The 22,668-nt window shown below is 36.4% G+C and overlaps 1 protein-coding gene across 1 annotated transcript; it reads left to right on the top strand.

Moving 5' to 3' along the window:
- The first annotated feature begins 14,278 nt into the window (after positions 1 to 14,278).
- On the top strand, positions 14,279 to 22,592 carry LOC149815422 (BTB/POZ and MATH domain-containing protein 2-like). Its single transcript, XM_089990229.1, has 4 exons — positions 14,279 to 14,950; positions 20,186 to 20,534; positions 21,377 to 21,653; positions 22,144 to 22,592. The coding sequence occupies exons 1-4, from the start codon at positions 14,541 to 14,543 to the stop codon at positions 22,317 to 22,319; spliced, it is 1,212 nt and encodes a 403-aa protein (XP_089846355.1). The 5' UTR covers positions 14,279 to 14,540; the 3' UTR covers positions 22,320 to 22,592.
- Positions 22,593 to 22,668: the final 76 nt, after the last annotated feature.

Raw genomic sequence — 22,668 nt, 5'->3', positions numbered from 1 at the left:
ATTTTATTTTGTTTTTACTTTCTTCATGAGTTTTTCATGTTCTTTTCGAGTTTCATGTTTTGTCATGTATACATTGCATTTATTACATTCATAGAACTTGCATTCTTAATTCATGTCAGGTCATTCTACTCTTTTCCCTCATTTATTTCTTCTCATGTGCATTCACTTAGTTTCATATAAGCATGGGGGAGTGCCACTGGGACACTGTCATTCAAGCATGGGGGAGGGTGTAGAGTGCACACCTTGATATTTCTGTTTACGTTCTTGCACATGTTTACACATTTCTCATGAAAAGTAGATTTTTAAAGAAAGAGTTTGAACTTATATGAATGTTATTTCAAATCTGATGTTTTTAGAGGATTTTTAAGCCCCACAAAATTTTTTCTGACATAGATCTAAAAATTATGGTTGTTTATGCGGATTTCAAAGAAATGATGATAGATACATGTTAGAATTTATTTTGAATCATAAATATGAATATGCACAGTTCTATTTTTGAAAAACTAAGCAAATGAACAAAAGCGTAAAAATGAGCTCAAAAAGTGAGAAAAAGCATGTGTTAGGTTGTTTGGATAATTCCACAATCCTTAGTAGATGGAACTTAGATGTAAGTTGAAACTTTTAATTCCATTTTCAAAAAGGAGAGTGGAAAACTTCGTGATCCTAAGTAACTGAGAACATATACAAGTTGAAATATTTGACTCTCACATTATAAAGGTGAATGAAGGAAGTCACTTTTATGTCTTAGTTGATATCTTTTGGTATGTATTGAAAAAGTATAGAAGATATTGACATTGCACAAGGCATAAAAGCAGACCACACGCAAGCTATAAGAGAAAAATAAGTGCGCAAAAAGAAAAAGCGTGAAAAAAAAAGAGAAAAGAGCTTAAAAAGAAAGAAAAGTTCAATGCTTAGAAGTGTGATTGAGAAAACCTGTGTAGAAAACATATGAGTGAGGATAACTAAATAATAATATGTTTTTATTGGATTTTCTAAGAATAAAACATAAATAATTGTGATATTTAGAAAAATGAAAGAAATTCTTTTCTGTGATGGTATATAAAAGACTCTAATTATATTTTGATTTTGAAATAACAGGAAATATTTGTGGAAATAAAGTCTTTGATTATCTACTACTTGTGAGGATGTGTAATATTATGCATACATGACAGAGATGTTTGTGGGTAGCATCACTGCAAACCCTCACGAGACCTTACTCGTCCACTGGGGTAACCCAGGGGTTGAAAGGGCTTGTTGCATGAGCTAAATGCAATCGTGATTCTCAAAAAAGTGAGTTAGTTGATAGTTTGATTTCGTGCATTTGTTTAGTTTGCTCGAGGACTAGCAAAACATAAGCATGGGGGTATTTGATCATGCATAGATTTTAGGTACATTTTACATAAAAACATGCATGATTTCATATTAAAATGAATTAAAAAAACCCATTTATATGCTAGGATAGAGCATTTTAATAAAAAAATAAAAAATATAAAAAAATAGAGAAAATAGAGAAAAATAGCTTTCTTTTGCAATTTAGTATACATTTTTTATATTGTTACTAAAATTGTTTTAGTCTTCTTTATAGAAAAGAAAAAAAAAATTAATTAAATATAAATAGTTATAAAAATAGTAGAGTAGTTATATTTTTAAATCAAATGAGTTTTTTAGCAAATAATTTTTTTCTTGTAGCTTTTCTTTTAATTTTTGAAAAAATAATAACAAACCGGTTTAACAAACCGGTATGCTCTTTAAAACCCCACGAAGGGGAATTTTCAAAAGGGTCTTCCTCTGTGCGCCTTCTCCCTCTCTCCTAACCTTTCCCCTCCACCTCTTCTTATCTCCTTCTTCTCCTTCTCCCTGTTTCTCTCTTCTCTTTTCAGGTGGAGGTTTTTCTCATTCCGGTGGCGGCGTATGGAAGGAGTCTGATCTCTTCTAACCCCTCTCAAGTCACGGTGAGTTGTTCTGTAACTTCTTCTTCTTCTTCTTCTTCTTCTTCTTCTTCTTCTTCTTCTTCTTCTTCTTCTTCTTCTTTTTCTTCTGGTTCCTTAATGAATTCAGGTTGTAATGCTTTGTAAGAAAAACTAAAAAAAAGTTGAAATCAAAACAGAAAGAAAGAAAAAAATTTTAACTCGATCATTTCTGTTTCCAAATTGTTTTTTCCGATTTTTTATTTTTGTAATTGATGCTGTAGTTAGATGAATTTTGATTCGAAATTCCAATTTATATTCTGAAATCCATAGTGTCTTCGATTTAAAAACCTATCACCGGATTACAATACTGTGCTTTAAAATTTTTGATCGATCATTTGGATCGATTTATGTTCGGCGATAATTTTTCCGGTGATCATTTTTTAAAATCTTCTTAAAAGAGAGTTGCCTGCAATTGAAACTATGGATTTGTTGTAGATGTTGTCGGAATCCCCTGCGTTAACCAGAGAGAGATTGATTTTTTAATCAGTTTTACTGTTTTTCCGGTGACTGAATTGTGATTCAGTTTTCTGATTTTCCGGTGGCTAATTGATGTTTACTCAATGATCGATTGTTGAAATTCAATTGAGTGTTGTGTTTTAATGATCTCCAATAGCTGTAACATTTGATGTCCAACTGAGTCCACCTGCGTAAGCAGGAAACTTGAGAATTTCATCCATGATTCATAAAGGAATCTGATAAATTTCAAGGAAATTTTTAAGGTTTTCCAGCGATATCACTCCGGTGGCTGAGGATGAATGAAATCCGGCAGCTGTGAGAAAAATTTTCGACATCTTTGCTACAGGCAATAGATCGCCTGATCTATCTAGCAATCGGGAGTGTTGCTGAGCATTTCATCACTGCTGAACTATAACTTTTGCTGCATATTTGGTGATTTCTTGTACTGAAATTGAGGATCAAGATTTTCATTAATATTTTGGATATTATATCTTCCGGTGAATAGTTACATTTTCCGGTGATTACTGTTCATTACCTCTTCTGGTGAACAGTACTTCTGTGGAAATATCAGTGAATGTTTTGGATCGAATGTCTGAATCCGATATGAGTGTGGAAATTACTGATTTTTGAATAAATAAGGAGCTGGATCATTTAAAAATCTGATTTGTGATTAGTTGACCTGGATATTATTTGATCCAGATATATTGGTTAAGTTTTTCAGTGATGCTACTAATCGTTGTCACTGTTCAATGATCCTCATTGCAGCTGGAATTTTTGGTGTCCATTGATCACATGATCTCAGAATTTTAGGGTGGATGCATGGATTGCTTTTATGTTTACATTTTTGAATCGGTTTAAGTACTATCGAATTTGAGTGCACTATCCGAATTCTGATAATTAGGTGTTAGTTTTTGTTTTTCTTTCGTGTACTGCTCGTGTTTCGTTTGAATTGTGCAGGATTGCAAGGGATTGAAGCTGAAGCAATTACGTGACACGATGAAGTACGAAGAAATAAGCTTCTTTTTACTTTTTAGTATAGAATTAGGAATTTAATTGGGTTTGTAAATATTGCACTTTACGCCCTCTGCGAAGGGTATTCATTTGTTGTAATAGTTAGTTGTTTTTACTTTTCTTGAACATTTTTACATTTCAATAATTCAGGCAATAAAGGTTAGTTTAGATTTGTGTACTTGAATACGATATATTCCCGTTCCCTGAGTTCGACCCGGTCTCATCCACTAGTGAGAACCGGTTTTTATTATTTGATGTCTGGTTTTCACATGTTTTACATTTAAAAATCTTTTCAAAATTACAACGATTTAAAAGAAGACATCAGTACCTGTCTCTGACAGCCATGGTCAAAATCAATGTCAGTATAGGTATTGGCCCTGAATCATTGGGCCACTGTTCAACTGTATCAGCGGATACCGATACTCAAGTGAATCATTTTGTATTGGCCAGAAAATAAAAAAATAATTATGTGTTGATCATAAAGTGGCACGTGTTAATATTATTAAAATAATAATAACAAATTAATTTTTAGTATTTTTTTGCATTTATTTAAAAAATTAGTCAATTCAAGGTGAAGCATATCCATTTTCTGTCGATACTTTGAGTATCCCATATGCACCAAGACTGCTAACATTGTATTGTTACTAAAATGATAATATCATGACATTTTGAAAATATCATAATATTTCAAACTTTTGGCAAAATATCATGTCAGTTTGCGCACAACATAGAGCACACGTAATACCAACACACTTAGCTCACTATTTTAAGATGACCATTATAAACACTATTGTTACAATTAAAATAACATTGTATTATGCTGAGAGAGATGTTGAATATTTGACTCAAAACTATCGCTAAGTTTTTTCTCTATTTTTCATTTTTTCCTAGGTTTATGGGCAATAGATTCTCTACAGAAGTTTAGTCCCACATTGAAATATTTTGTAAAATCTCTTGTCCTAATATACAAGCATGATACTTTATAGGGCAAGGCTTTTAAGGGCATTAGATCTTGGGCTTGTCTATATTCGGACTTAGAATTATCTTTTTAGTACTCGAAACAAATTTAATCTTTAAGACTAAAACCAATCTTTGACTAACCCATTAATTAACTTTGACTCTATAATTAATTCTTTTTGGATTTCTCTAGATCTTATCCAGATCCGTTTGAACCTTGCCTGATGGATTTGCATGGCATTAAAGGTTCGAATGGTCCAGCATCCACCCTTATCCTTAGCCTGATTTGACTATTGACTCAGTCTTGGTCGAACTTGACCCCATTTTGGCCAGCCATGTCCACTTTTTATTGGTTGTTTGGACCCATTAAAGGCCTCAGGTCTCTTTATGGCCTTTATGGGTGGCCTTGGGTTGGGGCCTATATAAACTCCAACCCTCTCTCATTCTTCTCATCCCATTTCATTCTTTCCTCTCTCTCTCTAGGGCTCTCTCTTCTCTCCATGAGCTCTGGTTTCTCTCCTTTTTAGGTTTTTTGAGGTTCAGTATTCGGATCCAGATTCAGTTTAAATCCATATCTAGTTGCTTGGATCCAAATTTGGTCTTTGTTCGGATCTTTATCCAGAATTCAAATCTAATTATTGTTTGGATCCATATCTAGGATCCAGATCTCGTTGTTGATCAGACTTATATCCAGTTGTTTAGATTTGGATTCAAATTTAGTTGCTATTCAGATTCAGATCCATCTGTTATCTAAACCCAAGATCTATATCAAATTCGAACCTAGATCTTCTTATCCTAGTCAAGAGGTTGTTCATGGTAATTCGTGTCAAGGTTATCAATCTCACTTAGTGCAGGGCGTGAACCACTTTTTGCGAGTAGGTGAAAACTCGATTGTATCTTGAGAGCATAGTTGCACGAGTACCCACTGCACCGAGGACTTGATCCTAAGTCGTGAAACTATCACTTGAAAGATAGTGTGTGTGTGTGTACGTGCCTCTGAGAGTACCTGGTTCAAGCTCAATTATCTGACCTACTATATTAAGAAGAATTTTCAATAATTTTCAAGTGATAGATCTGCAAATAATGATTGTAAAGGTTGAAAAGCAAGGGCTACCCAAGTTGTCCCAGTTTGATAGCTCCAATTTCAAACTATGGCAACACAAGGTGCTTGAAAAGCAAGGGCTACCCAAGTTGTCCCAGTTTGATAGCTCCAATTTCAAACTATGGCAACACAAGGTGCTTATCTTCCTCACAATTGCAAAGGTGGTGTATATGCTCACAGAGGACTATCTAGAAGAACGGAAAGACGAAACCATTGCTGAAAACTGCAAAATACTAAAGTAAAAATAGGATGACTTCGTGTATCATGAACACATACCGAATGCACTCCTCGACACCCTATTCGACCTCTACTCAGAAGTCAGCACTGTAAAGAAGCTATGGAAAGCCCTTAAAAGCAAGTACAAAATGGAGGATGCAGAAAACCGTAAGTTTTTGGTTAATAAGTATATGAATTTTAAATTCTTCGATGATAAGTCATTGTTTTCTCAAGTCCATGAGATGCAGATCTTGGCTAATCAAATCAAGTCTGAGAGTGTTGATAAATCATTTCAGGTGGCTGCAATCATTGGTAGATTGCCCCTATCTTGAAAAGATTATCAAAATGAATTGAAACATAAGAATAAAGAGCTTACCTTAGAACAACTTCTTCAACATTTAGAATCGAAGAGGAAGCTCGATCTCGAAATAAGAAAGATGAAGTAAAAGAAGTTTGTATTAAGGTAAACTGTGACGCCCCAGAATTTTGACTTGTAAAATACTTTGGATTTTTAGGGTAAACTTTTTTTTTTGAAATACATTGCGCAAAGCGAAAAAACCAGAAAGGGAAAACAAGTGGAAAGCTCTGGGCGGATCACAGAGTGAACAACAAAAATATGAAATATTTTATTTATCATAGCTTTACAAAATGATGCAACATTTTTCTTTACAAAAACATTGTCAAGATCTTTAATGTTCTAGAAGTGTGGGTTAATGTCCTCTGCCGCACATCGAGCTCTATCGCACACCTAGAAGCAAACACCTGCATCCCCATAAAACGGGGTCAGCGCTCTTGTGAGGTGGTGAGAAATCAACCACGACAATCCATAAGTCAAACATAGCATTCATCGCATGGCATGCATCCATTTACATAAATACTCAAGGTAGCAGAACAAGTGACATATATGTGCATCGTGGTGAAACGATTATATTATCTGAAATGATAAAACAAAAACAACTACAACCAGTGAGAAGCAGTAAGGTGTAACACTAAGAAGTGAACAACGATGCCAACACTAACATAGTTACATAGATGCATCACCCATTAAGCAAGAGAGTAAGAAATTGCAACTCTAGTATCATACTCAAAACCAAGCATTAAAAGTCATTTAGCATGATTATGAACATTTTCGTTTAATGGGAACAACGAATAATTCAATGAAGGTATATATATACATCCAGAGCAAGACATCTCTAGAATCATATCACACGAGTTATGAAAGTACGTGAGATACCACATTCCTGATATTAATAATCTCATCTCACGAGGTGGGTCTATCGCTCACGATAACTCGCCAAGGGGTTCTATCAACCATGAGTCTCTATGACACAGGTACTCAAAATCGTCGGCATATCTAACACGTAATCAACCATCGTGCCATATGTCATTATCCCATGTTATTTGCAATCGAGAATTGTCATAAATGCGCAACCAAAAGTCATGTGTGTCGAGAAATGTGCAAGTGACAAGTAGCATGAACACTTATTGGGAAACATAATGCCCGATTTATTAATCCTGTGATTCTAATTAAACCCAATTAAGTGCGAAAACACTAAGCAAGTAAATTTCTTGCTTTTCTTTAATTTGTAACATTGCATATGATTTTTAATTTTCTTCGTGTACCTTGCCAACCACATAATTGCCAACTATGTTGCGCGTAAGTGACATAAGTGAAATGTCATCACTAGTGTGGAATATATATATATATATATATATATATATATATATATATATATATATATATATATATATATATATTCCACACTAGTGACCAGGAAAATATTTGCTAAATTTGGGACATGACAAACATAGTCGTGCTTTGGAGATTTCAACAAGCTAACATGTGCGACTATCGATTCGATAATGGGGAAACCACACAACCACGAGGAAAGAGGCCAACAACATGTTGCCTCCAACCACTGCAGCAACCACACCACTGATGGTTGCGCCATGGCCACGCTCTGGCCTCGAAACCGCAACACACAACAACACAAGCCGCCGTCAAAATTTGTTGCGGCCGCACAACCTGTCGCAGCTCAAGAGCAATGCCTCCCGACCGACCCACGTAGGGTGCTGCTGACACATGGTCATAGCATCCCACCGGCGTCCGCAATGCACCACCTGAACCGGGCTCGGTTCAGGTGTTGCAACGTCTGGCTTAGGTATGGTACAGACCTGAGCCCTTGCTCGGGCCTTCAGCACTGGTCTGGATCGGGATGTCCAGACCAGCCACGGGTGTAGGTTGCACCAAACAAGAAGGGGCAGAGCGCTGCAGACCAGTGTCTGCCACAAGGGCGTTTGCGCCTTGCGCAAGGGTGCTAGCGCCTCATGGTCACTCGAGTGCGTGTCCAGCACTCGGTGCTAACCATGACACGCCGAAAGACACCCCTCTCTGTCTGAGCATTGTACTCAGACCAGAAGTGGCTTCGGTCCAGTCTGAACCATACTCGGTTCAGACTAAGACAAACCGAGAGAGAAAGGGAGATGGTGGGTTCAGCTAGGTGCAAGCCTGAACCGCCACCCAAGCACTAAAGAGAAGGTGGCAGCCTTGCTGCCGACCCTTCCACCATGTGGGGTAGCTGCAAAACAAGCAGGCCATGCTCAGATCCAACCATTCCAACAGAAATAAAAATAAAAGCAAGAACCCCAAAGAAAAATCGCAGCATTTGATAAAGCAATGCTGAAAGAAAAAGATCATGCTATATGTAAAGCATGAACCGAAAACAAATGCTATACTCATATGCAAAACATGAACATACATATATTTTTAAAATGAAATGTCAATGAGCTAATGGAAGAAGGAGGAAATCTCACCTCTGAAGGCTTTCAAATGTCAAATAGGGCCTCCTCTTGCTTGGGTGTGTAGGGTGGAGTCTACGTAGTACCCAACCCTACACACTAGCAAGGAGGAATAGGGTAACTCGGCAATGGAGGAAGAGCTCCACAGTTTGGGGAAGAAGAGGAGAATGAGAGTGAATGAGGGAAAGAGAGAGGGGGGGGGATCATCCATTAGGGCTTTCTCTCTCTTTCATCAACGGTTAAGTACCTAGGGTTCCTAGAACGAACGACTAGGATTAGCCTAGGGAAGATGGAGGGATGGGGTGGCTCTCACGCCTCTCCAAGCCATGGCATTTCCACAAATGCCATGCATGGCCGCCCAACACTTCCATAGGTTTTGCATAATTTAAAAGCTTTAAAAACTCTTTCAAAAATGCCACTCAAAAGAGTTTCTAAAAGCCATAAAACTTTGAAAATATTTCAAGGAGAGCCACAAGGTTGTCGCCCCTTGCAATCCAATGAAAAAACGTCATGTCTAGCTACACTTAAAGTCTTACAAAATTGCCATGGGCTGCCGCCCACTTGGCCAACCCACGACTAAGCTTCAAAAAGTCTCACTAATCTTACTAAAATGCCACCACCCAGCTGGTCAACCCTTGACCAGCTGGTCCACCAAGGCCTCATCCATCCACTAGAGGGTGGGTCGCCCATGGGCTTGGGTCATCCTTGGTCGGATCCAGATCCAAAACTATAATTAAATAGTACAATGCTTATTTAATACTTTAAGTAAAAATTAACTTTATCACAACATATTTTCATTTTCGAATTCCCAATTGTCACAAAATGTTCAAAGCTCCTTTGAAACATTTTCCATCGTTTACGAGAAATGCTCTCATTACGACCCGTATACTATCGATATGCATTTTCCAGTAATTCACATGCACTGACAAGGTTTTTTCCTCGTTTGGGTCTCAAATTCAGGGATAAACTAAATATATACATTATGAATTTACCTTAAAATTTTTAGAAATTAATTCATCCAGAATTGTACTCATATCGCCTCGTACATTTCACTTATGCGATTTCATACCTCGCTCATTATGAATAAAAATCAAAGCATAATATAAATTATACCTAATTATGCATGCTATAACCTCGTAAATATACGAAAGTGTACACCTCGCAATCACATAAACATTGAATTCCTCAGAAAAATGTGTGGGTCTTACATAAACATGGTTGAATGCAAATAAAAGTTCAATATCCAAATTTAGGAACAAGAATAAGAAATTCAAGTTCGTTGTTAAGAAAAAATATGTTTCCTGCTATACTTGTAAAAAATCAAGTCACTATGCGAGAAAATGACGACATAGAAAGAAATCCCAAGGCAATAAAGCTAAGTAAACCCGATGATGGCCTGGTGGTTGTTGTAGTTAGTGAGATATTTATGATTAATTCAGATAAAAGGTCACACATAGATTCTGGATCAATGATTCATTCATGCAATGATAGAAGTATGCTAAATAAATATGAAACCATAGAGGAAGACCATATGATCTATATGGGTGATAAATATGAAGCCAAGGTTCATGGAAAAGGGAGTGTGAAACTTTATTTCACCTCCAAGAAATGTTTAATCTTCCAAAATATGTATCACATATCTACCGTCACGAAAAATCATGTATCTGCTTATAACTCATGGTTTTAAAGTTATAATAGAATCTGGCAACATTATACTGTCGAAGAACCACAAGTTTGTAGGCAAAAGCTACGTTACCAATGAGTTGTTCAAGCTCAATCTGATGAAGAAAGTTGATTATTCTTTTGTTGTTATATTTGACTCATATTATTTATGACATGTTAGACTAAGACATATAAACTATAAGTCTTTGAGAAGCATGGGTAACTTAGGACTTATTCAAATCTGAACATGTTAAAAAATGTGATATTTAAATTATTAAATATAATACACGATGATTAGTGTGATTTGAAAATTACTCTAACTCATGGGGGTAACAATTATTGTATAATCTTTATTGATGATTTTATAAAATATGCTTATGTCTGTCTCATGAAAACAAAAGATGAATCATTTAAAAATTTAAATATTTTCAAAGCTGATGTTGAAAGCTTTCATAATTGCAAAATAAAGTCTTATAGATCTGGTAGAGGTAGTGAATTTCTAAATGAGTTCATTGAATTTTGTGAAATTCATCGAATACATAGACAAAATATTGGTTAAGAAAAGAAAGTTTGCAAACTGTTAAGGTCATTATTTGGTTTAAAACAATCACCTAAACAATGACATAAAAAAATTGATGGAGTAATTATTTCATATGGTTTTAAAATTCATGAATTTAATAAATGCATATATAGTAAAGTAGAAGATAGTTATGTTATAATCATTTGTCTCTACATAGATGATATGTTAATCATGAATAATAATATAGAATACATAAATAATACCAAAAAAAAATATTTCATTTAAATTTGACATGAAATATATGAGTTTAGTTGATGTTATACTTGTTATTAAGTTGATTAGATATGAAAATGGTTAAGCATTAACTCAATCCCTCTACATTGAGAAAATATAATCATTATGATTGTAAGTTTGTTGTTACTCTAAGTGATCCTAGTGTTAAGCTATCGATTAACATTGGAAGAAACATATCTCAATTAGAGTATGCAAGTATTATTGGTAGTCTCATGTATGTTATGAATGAAACTAAACCAGACATAGCTTTCAGCATGAGCAAATTTAGCCAATATACGAGTAATCCATGACAAGAGCATTGAGATATAATATATCGAGTCCTGAAGTACTTGAGAGAAACTCTAGAATATGAAAGATAATCCATTATACTTAAAAGGTACAATGATGCAAACTGGAATTCTGATTCCAATGAGTCATTATCCACAAGTAGTTGGATATTTACCCTTAGATATGAAATAATTGCTTGGTGATCCAAGAAGCAAACTGTGATAACTCATTCTATAATAAAAGCAGAGTTGATAGCACTAGCATCAACTGGTATAAAAAATTGAGTAACTAAAAAATATCTTAATTGAGGTACCATTAAAAGATAAGCTAGTACCCCTCATAGTTATGCATTGCGATAGTCAAACACCTATATACAAAATGAGAAGTAATATTTATGGTAGAAAATCTCGACATATTAGTCTAAAGCACAATTATGTAAATAATTTACTCAAGCAAAGAGTAATCTCAATTGAATATGTAAAATCTTGTCAAAAATTAATAGATCCGTTGATAAAAGAACTTTCTCAAGATATCGTATTTAAGACATCAAGAGAAATAATGTTACAATTTATAAAAGCAATCATTATTGATGGAAAGTCAACCACATGATAAGGGTCAAACCATGTCAAGTGGTTCAATGGGAAAAATAAGTCTCTAAGTGCTTGGAATGATCACTTAATAATTTTTTTATTCTTGATGTCAAGTACTCGAAATTTGTGTACAAAGGTTGAGTTTGAATTGAACTCTTAATAAGATTTATAGGCCTTATGACTGGGGTGTTTCAAACAGGTTTATACCCTTGATTGACTTACCTATGTGAGTATAAAAGTAGGGATAATTTTTTATTAGACTTGGACTTTGTCTCTAGAGCACTCATGAAACTAGGATACAAAATAAGACCTTTAATGTGAGACTTTTATATATTGGTAGACACATTATGACCACCTGAAGCGAAAGTGTGTATTACGGTATCTGAAAGGTCAATTAGGATTTTTAATTCATAGCTAATGCTATTGAGGTCATAAACTGACTAAGACTAAGTAACACTAACGTGGGGTTTCAAACCCAAAAGGTACCTTCATCTATGCATTGAATCTTTGCGAACAACCTCTTGAGTCATTTTCTGATGGTTTTGATCTACGTGGAGGATTCTTGAATATTTGGCTCAAAACTATCCTTAAGTTTTGCATCTATTTTTAATTTTTTTTCTAAGTTTATGGGTAATGAATTCTCTACACATGTTTAGTCCCACATTGAAGGATTTTGAAAAATCTCTTGTCCTTATATAAAAGGGTGATGTCTTATAAGGCAAGACCCTTAAGGGCATTATATCTTGGGTTTGTGCATCACTTTATTGTTGGATTTTGGATCTTAATCATTCTTTTGTGGATCGCTTTGAATTTTATACAAATCTATTTGAAACTTGCTCAATGGTTTTGTATGGGCATTAAAGGTGCGAAACAGTCCAACAGTCGCCCTTATCCATAACCTGGTTTGACTTTTGATTGTTGACTCAATGTTGGTCGAACTTGAGCTTTCTAGGGTCATTTTGGACTCTATTTGGGCGCTCTCCTTGGCCAGTCATTTGGGTTTTGATGGCTGACCAATTTTAGCCGGCCATGCTCACTTATTGCTAGTCGTTTGGATTCATTAAAGGCCTCTTTATGATCTTTATGGGTGGCCTTGGGCTAGGGCCTATATAAACCCTAGCTCTCTCTCATTCTTCTCATCCCATCTCATTCTCTTCTCCCTCTCGTGCTCTTTCCTCTCTCCATGAGTTCTGGTTTCTTTTTTTTGGGGGGGGGGGGTTTGAGGTTCGATATTCGGATCCAAATTTATTCAGATCTTGATCCAGTTCGAATCCATATCTAGTTATTGTTCGGATTCATATTTAGGATTCAAATCCAATTTTTGTTCGAATATCTATCCAGGATCTAGATCTAGTTGATGTTCAGATTCATATTCAGGATCCAAATCTGATTGTTGATGAGACCCATATTCAATTGTTTGGATCTCGATCTCGATCCATCTGCTATCCAATTCTAAGATCCATATTCAATTCTAACATAGATCCTTATATCTTAGTCGAGAGGTTGTTCAAGATGGTTCATATCAAGGTTATCGGTCTCACTCAGTGCATGTGTTGATCAACTTTTGGAGAGTAAGCGAAAGTTCGTTTGTATTCTGAGAACATAATTGCACAAGTACCCATTGTACCAAAGACTTGATTTTAAGTAGGACAATTTATCGCTTGAAAGATGACATATATATATATATATACATATATATATATATATATTATATGCAGCCTTCTAGCGTATGACCCACTATATTAAGTAAAATTTCCAACAAGAGAGATAATCTTTTTAATCTTTTTTATTGGGTTAGAAATGCCTTAATAGGGCCCAATCGAACTCAACACCAACAAATCCTAGGAACTGTTGACTGTGGTCGATAATCAGGACGCCTCAACTCCCAGATAGACTGAGTCACCCAACAATCAACCATCGTGGATATATCTTACTAAATTGAGACAAACAAAACTGAGATATAACAGTCAAATTCTCTTCACACTATTATGACTCCTCTCTCTCTCTCATATCTATCCCTCACCACGAATTACCTGCAGGCGCTCCAAATCCTCGTCTTTCAGAGAAAGACAGGCTTCAATTCTTATGCTTACCCTAAAACGAAATAATATAAAATTTGAAACTAAAAAAACAAGAAAGAAAGAAAACAAAAAGGCAAAGGCCCATCCTCCAAAGTAGAGGAATATCAGGATAGAAACCATAAAACTGAAAGCCAGATCCTACCAACAACGCAATCAGTTTGGTTAATATGTAGTTATGCTCATTTAGGTTCAGTTACAGTACTAATCCGTTTAAAGCTGGTTCATCCTGTGTGTGTATGCGAGAGAGAGAGAGAGAGAGAGAGAGAGAGGGAGCTCTCTGTAAACACCTACACCTACTTTTATTTCATTCTCTCCCTCTTAACAGTGCTTTTAATTATTTTCTCCCTCTCTAAAAGATAAAAACATTCCACCCTCTCTAAAAAAAGGAAAATCATTCCTCTCTCTCGTGTATATAATATATTCCATCTATTCTGTCCCCCTCCCCCCCGATTTCCCCAAATCCACCCATCGGCCGCCTCTGTTTCTCCCGTTTCACCACCACCCATCAAAACCCTAGAAAACCAGAACACCAAGAAATCACCCACAAGGAAGAACAGAACACCCACCCTCCAAAAATTCAATTCCCCCACTCAAACCCTAGGAAGATTTTAGGATATGGGTATTGGCAAAAACTGCAAGGGATCCATCACCATGACCTCCTCCTCCCCTCCCGTTACCACCTCCACCTCTCTCACCCACACCATCAATGGCTCTCACCATTTCAAGATCAACGGCTACTCGTTGTCCAAGGGCATGGGCGTCGGAAAATACATAGCCTCCGATACGTTCGTCGTCGGCGGGTATTCGTGGGCGATCTACTTCTACCCGGACGGGAAGAGCCCGGAGGACAATTCGGCGTACGTCTCCCTCTTCATCGCGCTTGCGAGCGAGGGGGCCGACGTTAGAGCCCTGTTCGAATTAACCCTCTTGGATCAGAGCGGGAAGGATAAGCACAAGGTTCACAGCCACTTTGGGAGGCCACTGGAGAGCGGGCCGTACACGCTCAAATATCGGGGAAGCATGTGGTATGGTCTTAATCTATCGTTGGGTTTTCACTTATCTGCAAATTTTGATCATTTTGAAATGATGGGTGTTGTAAATTTTGGAGTTTCAGATCTTCTATTAGGTATTTAGTGCTGTTATTATTTGAATTCTTTCTTTGTTTTTAACGATTCATAGCAATTTGATTGATTTGGGGACTTGTATTTCTGTGTTCTGTCTTTGTACCCAATGGGTTTTAGATCTCTTTCTCGGGGGTTTTGGTATTTAATTGATAGACAATGTGATTTCCAGGTTCTGTTTTTGTACCCAATACGTTATAGATCTCTTTTTGGGGTTTTAGTTTAAATGCGTTAAAAAATTACTTGTTTGTTACATGGGTGTCAATTGGATTTGCCGTGGGAATCCTGCAAATGCGTGTTTTGGGTGTTTTTATTTTTCCATTCGACAATTAGAATGAGTAGTTGAATGTAATGTTGCTTTTCAGATGTCTATCATCGTCATGCTTATGAGATTGCGGTTGTTTGGGATTTTGTGAAAAAGTATGGTTGCATGTCATTGTTATTGTGTTTGATGGGTATTGATAAGGTTTGGAGATGGATGTCCTGACTGAAGTTTTTAGTGTCTAAATGGGTGATATTGTCAGTTGAGGAGTCTTCTTCAGCAGAGTTAATTTGCCTTTGGTTTTTGGTCGTGTGTGCCTGAGTTCATTTTGGTATTTGATTGTTGAGTAGGTCTCGGAGACCATGATCTTGTAATATTGGTTTTTAAGTGTTTGTGAGTGATTGCGTGAAGGATGATGAGGTTTTCTATAGACATACCATATAAAGTCCTTCCTCTTGGGAAACAAGAGGGCCCCCAGCATTGCATTGCAGCCCTTATCAATATTTTGCTTTCCTTTATGCTATTTTTTTTTTATGTTTGTGAGCCTACTAACACCACCACTTTCCAACTTAATTTTGACGATTCTGTGTCCGACAAAAGCCATCTGACATGCCAGGTTAGATCTTATTCTAAAATGGAGAAAGCAAGTGTGACGGTTGGATACTCATTTTTGTAGAAGCGCAGTTGAAATAAGCATATGAGATAGCATAGCTGGTAACTTTTCTGTAGCAAATTAAGTTATGAGCATTGGAAAAGTTTATGGTGTTTGAAGGTGCCATTCTTTGTGAATGGGGAGAATTTCTACAAATCCTAGAGTGCTCTTGCTACCCAGTGATGTCTTTGTAGTCTGTTTATTTTTTTCTGGTCAGGTATATGAAAACATACAAGTGAATGATGATATTATTATGATGTATGCTTGGTTGCCCTAGGTACATGACCCATTTTGTTGTTGCACTACCATTGATGAGTTGAGGTTTAGGATTGGTCCATTGTGTCCCTAGGGGTTTAGGTTTGATAATTTTATGCCTTCCTTTATTCTTTGGTTTAATGTCATTCACTCTTGTTTTGATACGAAATTAAGTTTATAAGTTGTGCATTAAAAAGGAGAAAAGAAAAGAGTGCATTCATGGTGAAATTTGATTTCGAAAAAGCATTTGCACAGTTGATTGAAATTCCCTTCTATTATGCTTGGAGAGCATGTGTTTGAAGTGGTATGGATCCAATAGATTTGGGGTACGCTAAAATAGGCCACAATTTCAATCTCCATTGTTGGGGATGTGGGAGAAATTTTCAGCATGTCACGTCCTATGTCACATTGATATAGGTATACAGCCATTTTTATGAACTTCTCAATGATTTCTATATATGAGGACATGAGCGAAGATTGAACTGGAGTATCCATGTGACATAGGTCACATTCCATATCTCCATTTTTATCCAACGGACCAACACAGAGTGTGAAGGATCAATGCTTTAGTAAGGAAGGCACTTGACCAAGTTTTTATTGAAAGAACTCAGCTTCCAAGCATTCTGGATCATACTCCTCTGCCTTTTTCTGACAATAATGTGATCTTTGAGATCAGTAAGTGGATTCAGATATGATGCTTGTAGTTTTGTTGAAATTTTGCACTATCATCAGGTCGAAGAATTAATGAGGATAACTATCACCTGGTGCTTTTCAATATGAATGGGGAAAAAGATTACATTTGGTTTCATGGGAATGGTCAACTCTCCCAATCTCCTTCAGTGGTGTGGGGACCAGGAGAATTTATCACTCTCCTAATGAAATGGTGATGGCTGTTGTGTGAAGGAAACAAATGGTGGTCACTGCTGATCAAGCACAACCATCCCTTGGATGGGCCCCTTGGCCAAGTTGGAGGCAAAGTGTAGGAATGCAGAGAGGCCGTGTTGTTGTCCTGGAGAAATTTAGGAAGAATTATTATTAGACTAGGGAGGAGATCCCAGTTTAAGTTTTGGAAGAATAAGGAGATTGCAGGTTAACTTTTGGAAGGATAAACAGTTAGGTCCAGAACCTCTTTTAAGCAGTTACCTGAGGGTATACTTGCTGGTTATAAATAAGGAAGTGTCAGTGACAGACTGTTATATGGGAAATGGTGTTTGGGATATAAACCTGAGGAGGATCCTACAATGAGTCAAGAGAGTGGGAAGACCGACCTGATGTAGCTGCTGGCTGATAAAAATACGAGTGTTGTTAAGGATGGGTTGCATCAGAAATGTAGTAAGAGTGAAACTTTTAAGGCAAAATTGCGTTGTCTATCCCTTTGAGAACCCAGAATGCCCATGTTTCCTCAAGTTTTCCTATGGGGTTCAGGTCCTTCAAGGAGGGCAATTATCTTCTCATGGTTAACATCTCTTGATAGAGTTTCTTTCTCACCTTTGTTGCACATATGGATCCCAAGCATCAACTACTATGCCTTTTCTCTTGATAGAGTTACTATCCAGCCGAACCTGAAACAAAGGGGTTCTCAACTGGCCAGCTTCGGTATTTTATGTTGAAGAGCTGTCTGCCACAAATCTGTTCTGTCTTTGACCTTCCTTCAAAGGCTGTTCATAATTAACAATATGTGAGACAATTTTTTAAGTAATGAATACATGATAAAAAATGCTTTGCATTCAAAATGAACAAATAAAAATGAGATAAAAAAGTTTAACAAATAACTTCTGCTGGTGTAATTCAGTTTTGATTTTATAAATCAGGTGGCAATTTGGATAAAGCTTTTTTCTTCTTTCAAATAAAGCTTTTCCTTTTAAATTTTCACTTTTCTGCAAAAGAATATTTGTATTTCTTCAATTATGACAAAAAAGGAAGGTAAAATTTCAAAATGGCAGGCATAATTAAAAAATGTACCTATCTTTTGGAAATTTTTGAAAGGGCACTAAAGTTATGTTTATGTATATAAAAAAAACTTTTTTGGAATTAACTGCAGTTATTGCTAGCCTATCTTGGGTTAGTATGCAGATATTACTATTCTACCCTCCAATAATTAGAATATACTCTTGGTCTTATATGCCAATCTGGGTTTGCAAAGCTTACACTTTAGAAGGGTTTTTATTTGATATCTTCCTCCCTCAAATTTTAATTTGTTTGTTTTTTATTTATCTTTAATTTGTTCATCATTGTCCCCATGCCACAACAAATCTGTTAAACTTATAGGAAAAAGAGTTTAAAGATTGAAGGAGGAGAGAGAAAAAGTGATTAATACTTTTTTTTGGAATTAACTGCAGTTATTGCTAGCTTATCTTGGGTTAGTATGCAGATATTACCATTCTACCCTCCAATAATTAGAATATACTTTTGGTCTTATATGCCAATCTGGGTTTGCAACGCTTACACTTTAGAAGGGTTTTGATTTGATATCTTCCTCCCTCAATTTTTAATTTGATTGTTTTGTATTTGTCTTTAATTTGAACATTGTTGTCTTGTCCCCATGCCACAACAAATCTGTTATATAGGGAAAAGAGTGTAAAGATTGAAGGAGGAGAGAGAAAAAGTGATTAATAAAAATTTTAAAGGTCATATTTGAGATCTCTATAAATTTAAAGCCCATTACATTGACAACCTTCATTATGCATGTCATATTAATACATGCAATATTAATCTGTTACCTTGTATGTTATGTTGTAAAAAAATTAAATGCTAAATAGATATTAATATTTCACTTATGTAACGTTGTACTTGACAGCCTTGTCTTGCTGCATTTCAGTATATCACATGTTGCATATAGAAATGTTGCTAGTACTTCAGACACTTGCAAGTTGCAACAACCATATTCACAAGCCTGTTTATTAATGTATACCAATTGCGTGTGAATCTCTTTCTTCGGATCTATAACATGAAATCTAAATCTTTGGTATCAGTTCATCAATAACATTTATCGGCACATGAAAATACAAAATAAAGTGTTGCCCTTTTGATTTCTTGAAGGTTCTTGAGGTATATCTTTTTTCTCCAAATTTCTGCTAGTATATTTAACTTGGTTAGTTTGGCATCCTGGATGCTACTTTTGTGTAAGATTTTTTTTCCTCTAGTCCACCATTAATTTCCGTCACCTGTTTCAAATAAATAATGACATTATAACAAGTAACGTGCCAGAAATTGGAAGAGAACACAAGTATGGCATGAATCTCAGAAGAATACAAAGAAACCGATTATATAGAAAAAATTATAAAAGATATTGAAAAACATGTATTGTATGCCTCTGGCTAATTCAACAACTTAACTTGGAGGTGCAGATAAGAACGTGGAACCCTATGTGAGCAATTTGTGGCTGAAAGAGATTGCAAAATAGGAACTGCAGTCATGGTACTCATTTAGTGCATCAACATCTTGTTTTTATGTTGTAACTTGTTGTAAACAGGGTTGGACAACCATGCCAGGGTATATTAAGCTTTTTTGGCCACATTTCCTAATGAGTTTGTAGATACCTGTTCGTGTGGAGAGAACCAATTGAATCAATTTGTTGACTACTTTACTTTGTCCTTTGCACAGGTTTTCATCTTTATGGTTGCCTGAAGAAGGGTCTTTGTGTTTGTGACTAAACATTCTGTATCTTATTCATGTATTCATGTATTCATGTAGTATTTATTTCCCTTTAGTTTTAAATATATTTCCTTAATTTTATTGTTTTTGGACGATTTTTTCTGTTTTCTGTGCAATAACAATGTCTTTTGTTTGTTGGTGAGCTGTTCTTGTGCTGTATGATAGTTTTGTTCTTTTATTACCTCTTTTTTTCCTCGTCTCATGGTACTGCTGTGTCACGAAAATTGCTAATCTCTTGATTACATTATACATGAAAAAAGCCTTGCACGCTTTCTCTCAACAACTAGTCATGATGAGTATTCTTGGTAATGCACAGGGGTTACAAGCGTTTCTTCAAGAGATCTATTTTAGAAGTGTCAGACTACCTTAAAGATGATTGTCTTTCAGTTCACTGTAGTGTTGGTGTTGTTCGATCACACACTGAGGGACCGAAGTTTTGTACCATTTCAGTACCACCCTCTGACATCAGACAACATTTTGGACAGCTCTTGGAGAGCGGAAGGGGTGCAGATGTGAGCTTTGTGGTTGACGGGGAGACATTTGCAGCCCACAAGTTAGTACTTGCCTCCCGTTCACCTGTATTCCGAGCTCAGCTTTTTGGACCAATGAAAGATTGGAATACAAGTAATATAGTGGTTGAAGACATGCAATCACCCGTTTTCAAGGTTGTCAACTGTCCCTTTAGAGCCATGTTTTCTTATCCTTTTATCGAAGACCTTTTTACATTTTCAACACACACACACACACAGAGGATTGAGAGTAAGGGAGAATGCCCTTATTGTCAAGGAACATAGACATTTATTGCTATTTTTGTCAATTTTCTCTATTCTTTATTTTAGCAGACAACGCTTTTTTTTATACTTTGATTTTCATCTCTTATAGTCTTAAGGATTAAACAGTTTTTGCCTGAACTGTTGTTTGTGCTCATTCTAGTGTGCAATTTATTTTGATAGTTTTGAACTGTCGTAAATTATAGCATTAAGGATGCGTGCTAGAGGTCACTCTCGCTCATGGTTTTCTCCTGGTGTGCATGTGTGTGACCATTATGTGTCCTTTCTGCCTTTTATGTCACTGTCACTACACAATTCTCACCGTAATCGTGCGAGATCATTGCCGTTATCACCACACCAATCAAGATAGTAACCATCATCATGTGGAGTCATGATCATATTACATAAAAACCACACCACCACAACTGGCACTGCTGCTCCTGCTATACTCTCTCATTTTGCATTGGCATGAATGTTAATTGAATATATGCATACAATACATACTTTCATTTTGCATTAGTGTGAATGCTAATTGAATGTATGTTGTGTAAGTTTAAAGAGAACACATTTCAAAAGCCTATCTCCAATTCTTCTTCCCGCTTCAGGTAACTATGAGTGGAACACTTTGGTGGCCCCAGTGATATCAGAAACAGATCTGGTAACCACCCTGTATCCATAGGTCTTAGAGTTTCCAATAAACAAATCAATATGGGTTCTTTTTGTTGTGGCTTTTGCAGGCTTTACTCCACTTTATATACTGGGATTCGCTTCCTGATATGCAAGAACTCATGGGTGTAGAGTCAAAATGTGCTTCAACTTTAATGGCACAACATCTGCTAGCAGCAGCTGACCGCTATGGCATAGAGAGACTAAGGCTGCTTTGTGAAGTTAAGCTCTGTGAGGAAGTCAGTATAAACTCAGTTGCAACAACTTTAGCCCTGGCAGAGCAACACCACTGTCTTCAGCTTAAAACAGTTTGTCTCAAATTTATTGCAATGCCGGCAAATCTAAGAGGTAATTTGCCTCCTGACTTATTTCTCTCCACTTGATTTTCTGCATGTTGAACGGAGTCAGGCCCAAGGTCTCACAACTGTGGTTGTTGTGGAAAAGTTGTGAATCAGTTTGATTTGCTATGGAATTTAGTTGGTTAGCTGAATCAGCTGGGTCAGATTCACCATTTTTATATGATTTTGAAATGAGATTTCGACTCCCCCTCCCAAAAAAGGGAAGCTTAAAAGGAGGTTCTGGATGAACCATAATTTATTGTCTTCTGAAAAAAACATAATTTGTTTCTATCAAGAACTGTGGTCTCCATACCAACGGGGGCTCCGCTTGTCTGGTAGGAGCAGCTAGTGCACATCACCTTGTGTTGGGACGTTGCAGGTTCAAACCCAATGCTATAGTTGTATAACTGGTAGGGGGTCTGCCTAACCCCAGCTTGCCTTTTTAAAAAACCACTGTGGTCTCCATGATATTAACAGGCTTTCTGTCATAAATGTTGCAGCTGTTATGCAAACTGAGGGTTACGAGTATTTGAGGGAGAGTTGCCCATCTGTTTTAACCGAGCTCTTGGAGTATGTTGCTAAAATTGGGGAGCATTCAATCATCAGCTGTAGGCATGCCAGTGAAGCATTGGATGGGAGTGATAACAATGGAAGAAGGGTGAAGCAACGGATGTAGTCTTGTAAGAATGCTCACCTGCTTTTCCAAGCCCGGTACTTCTTGACACCTTCTTTTGTTCTTTCATGTGTAAAATTTGTCCTTAACATGAACAATGTAGTGTGAGGTTTCATGAAAAGTGGAAAATTTTCATGGAATCTTTTACTGTCATCTGGTGTATGCCTTTACAAAATAGTAGAATGTTGTCCATCACCATTTATTACTAAACTAGTGATTGTATATGGTAGAACATCTGCCGCTTTTGTGGAATCAGTATTGATCAGTGTTTTGGTATCTGGCTTGGACTTGTATAGACAGACGCAAACAGCTCATAGAGTCGTGTGAACTTGAGGAACTTGAATATCTTTGG

This window comes from Nuphar pumila, chromosome 15 (genome assembly GCF_984573655.1).
Source record: "Nuphar pumila chromosome 15, dmNupPumi1.hap1.1, whole genome shotgun sequence".
Classification (NCBI taxonomy): Eukaryota; Viridiplantae; Streptophyta; class Magnoliopsida; order Nymphaeales; family Nymphaeaceae; genus Nuphar; species Nuphar pumila.
The sequence above is the reverse complement of the archived record's forward strand: the minus strand, read 5'-3'. Positions and strand labels throughout refer to the sequence as shown.

Bases quoted from the DNA above. Each gene is read 5' to 3' on its own strand.
- LOC149815422 (XM_089990229.1), top strand. From the start codon at position 14,541: ATGGGTATTGGCAAAAACTGCAAGGGATCCATCACCATGACCTCCTCC. The intron at 14,951-20,185 runs GTATGGTCTTAA...GGTAATGCACAG, and splicing joins AAATATCGGGGAAGCATGTG to GGGTTACAAGCGTTTCTTCA. The intron at 20,535-21,376 runs GTTGTCAACTGT...TGGCTTTTGCAG, and splicing joins TGCAATCACCCGTTTTCAAG to GCTTTACTCCACTTTATATA.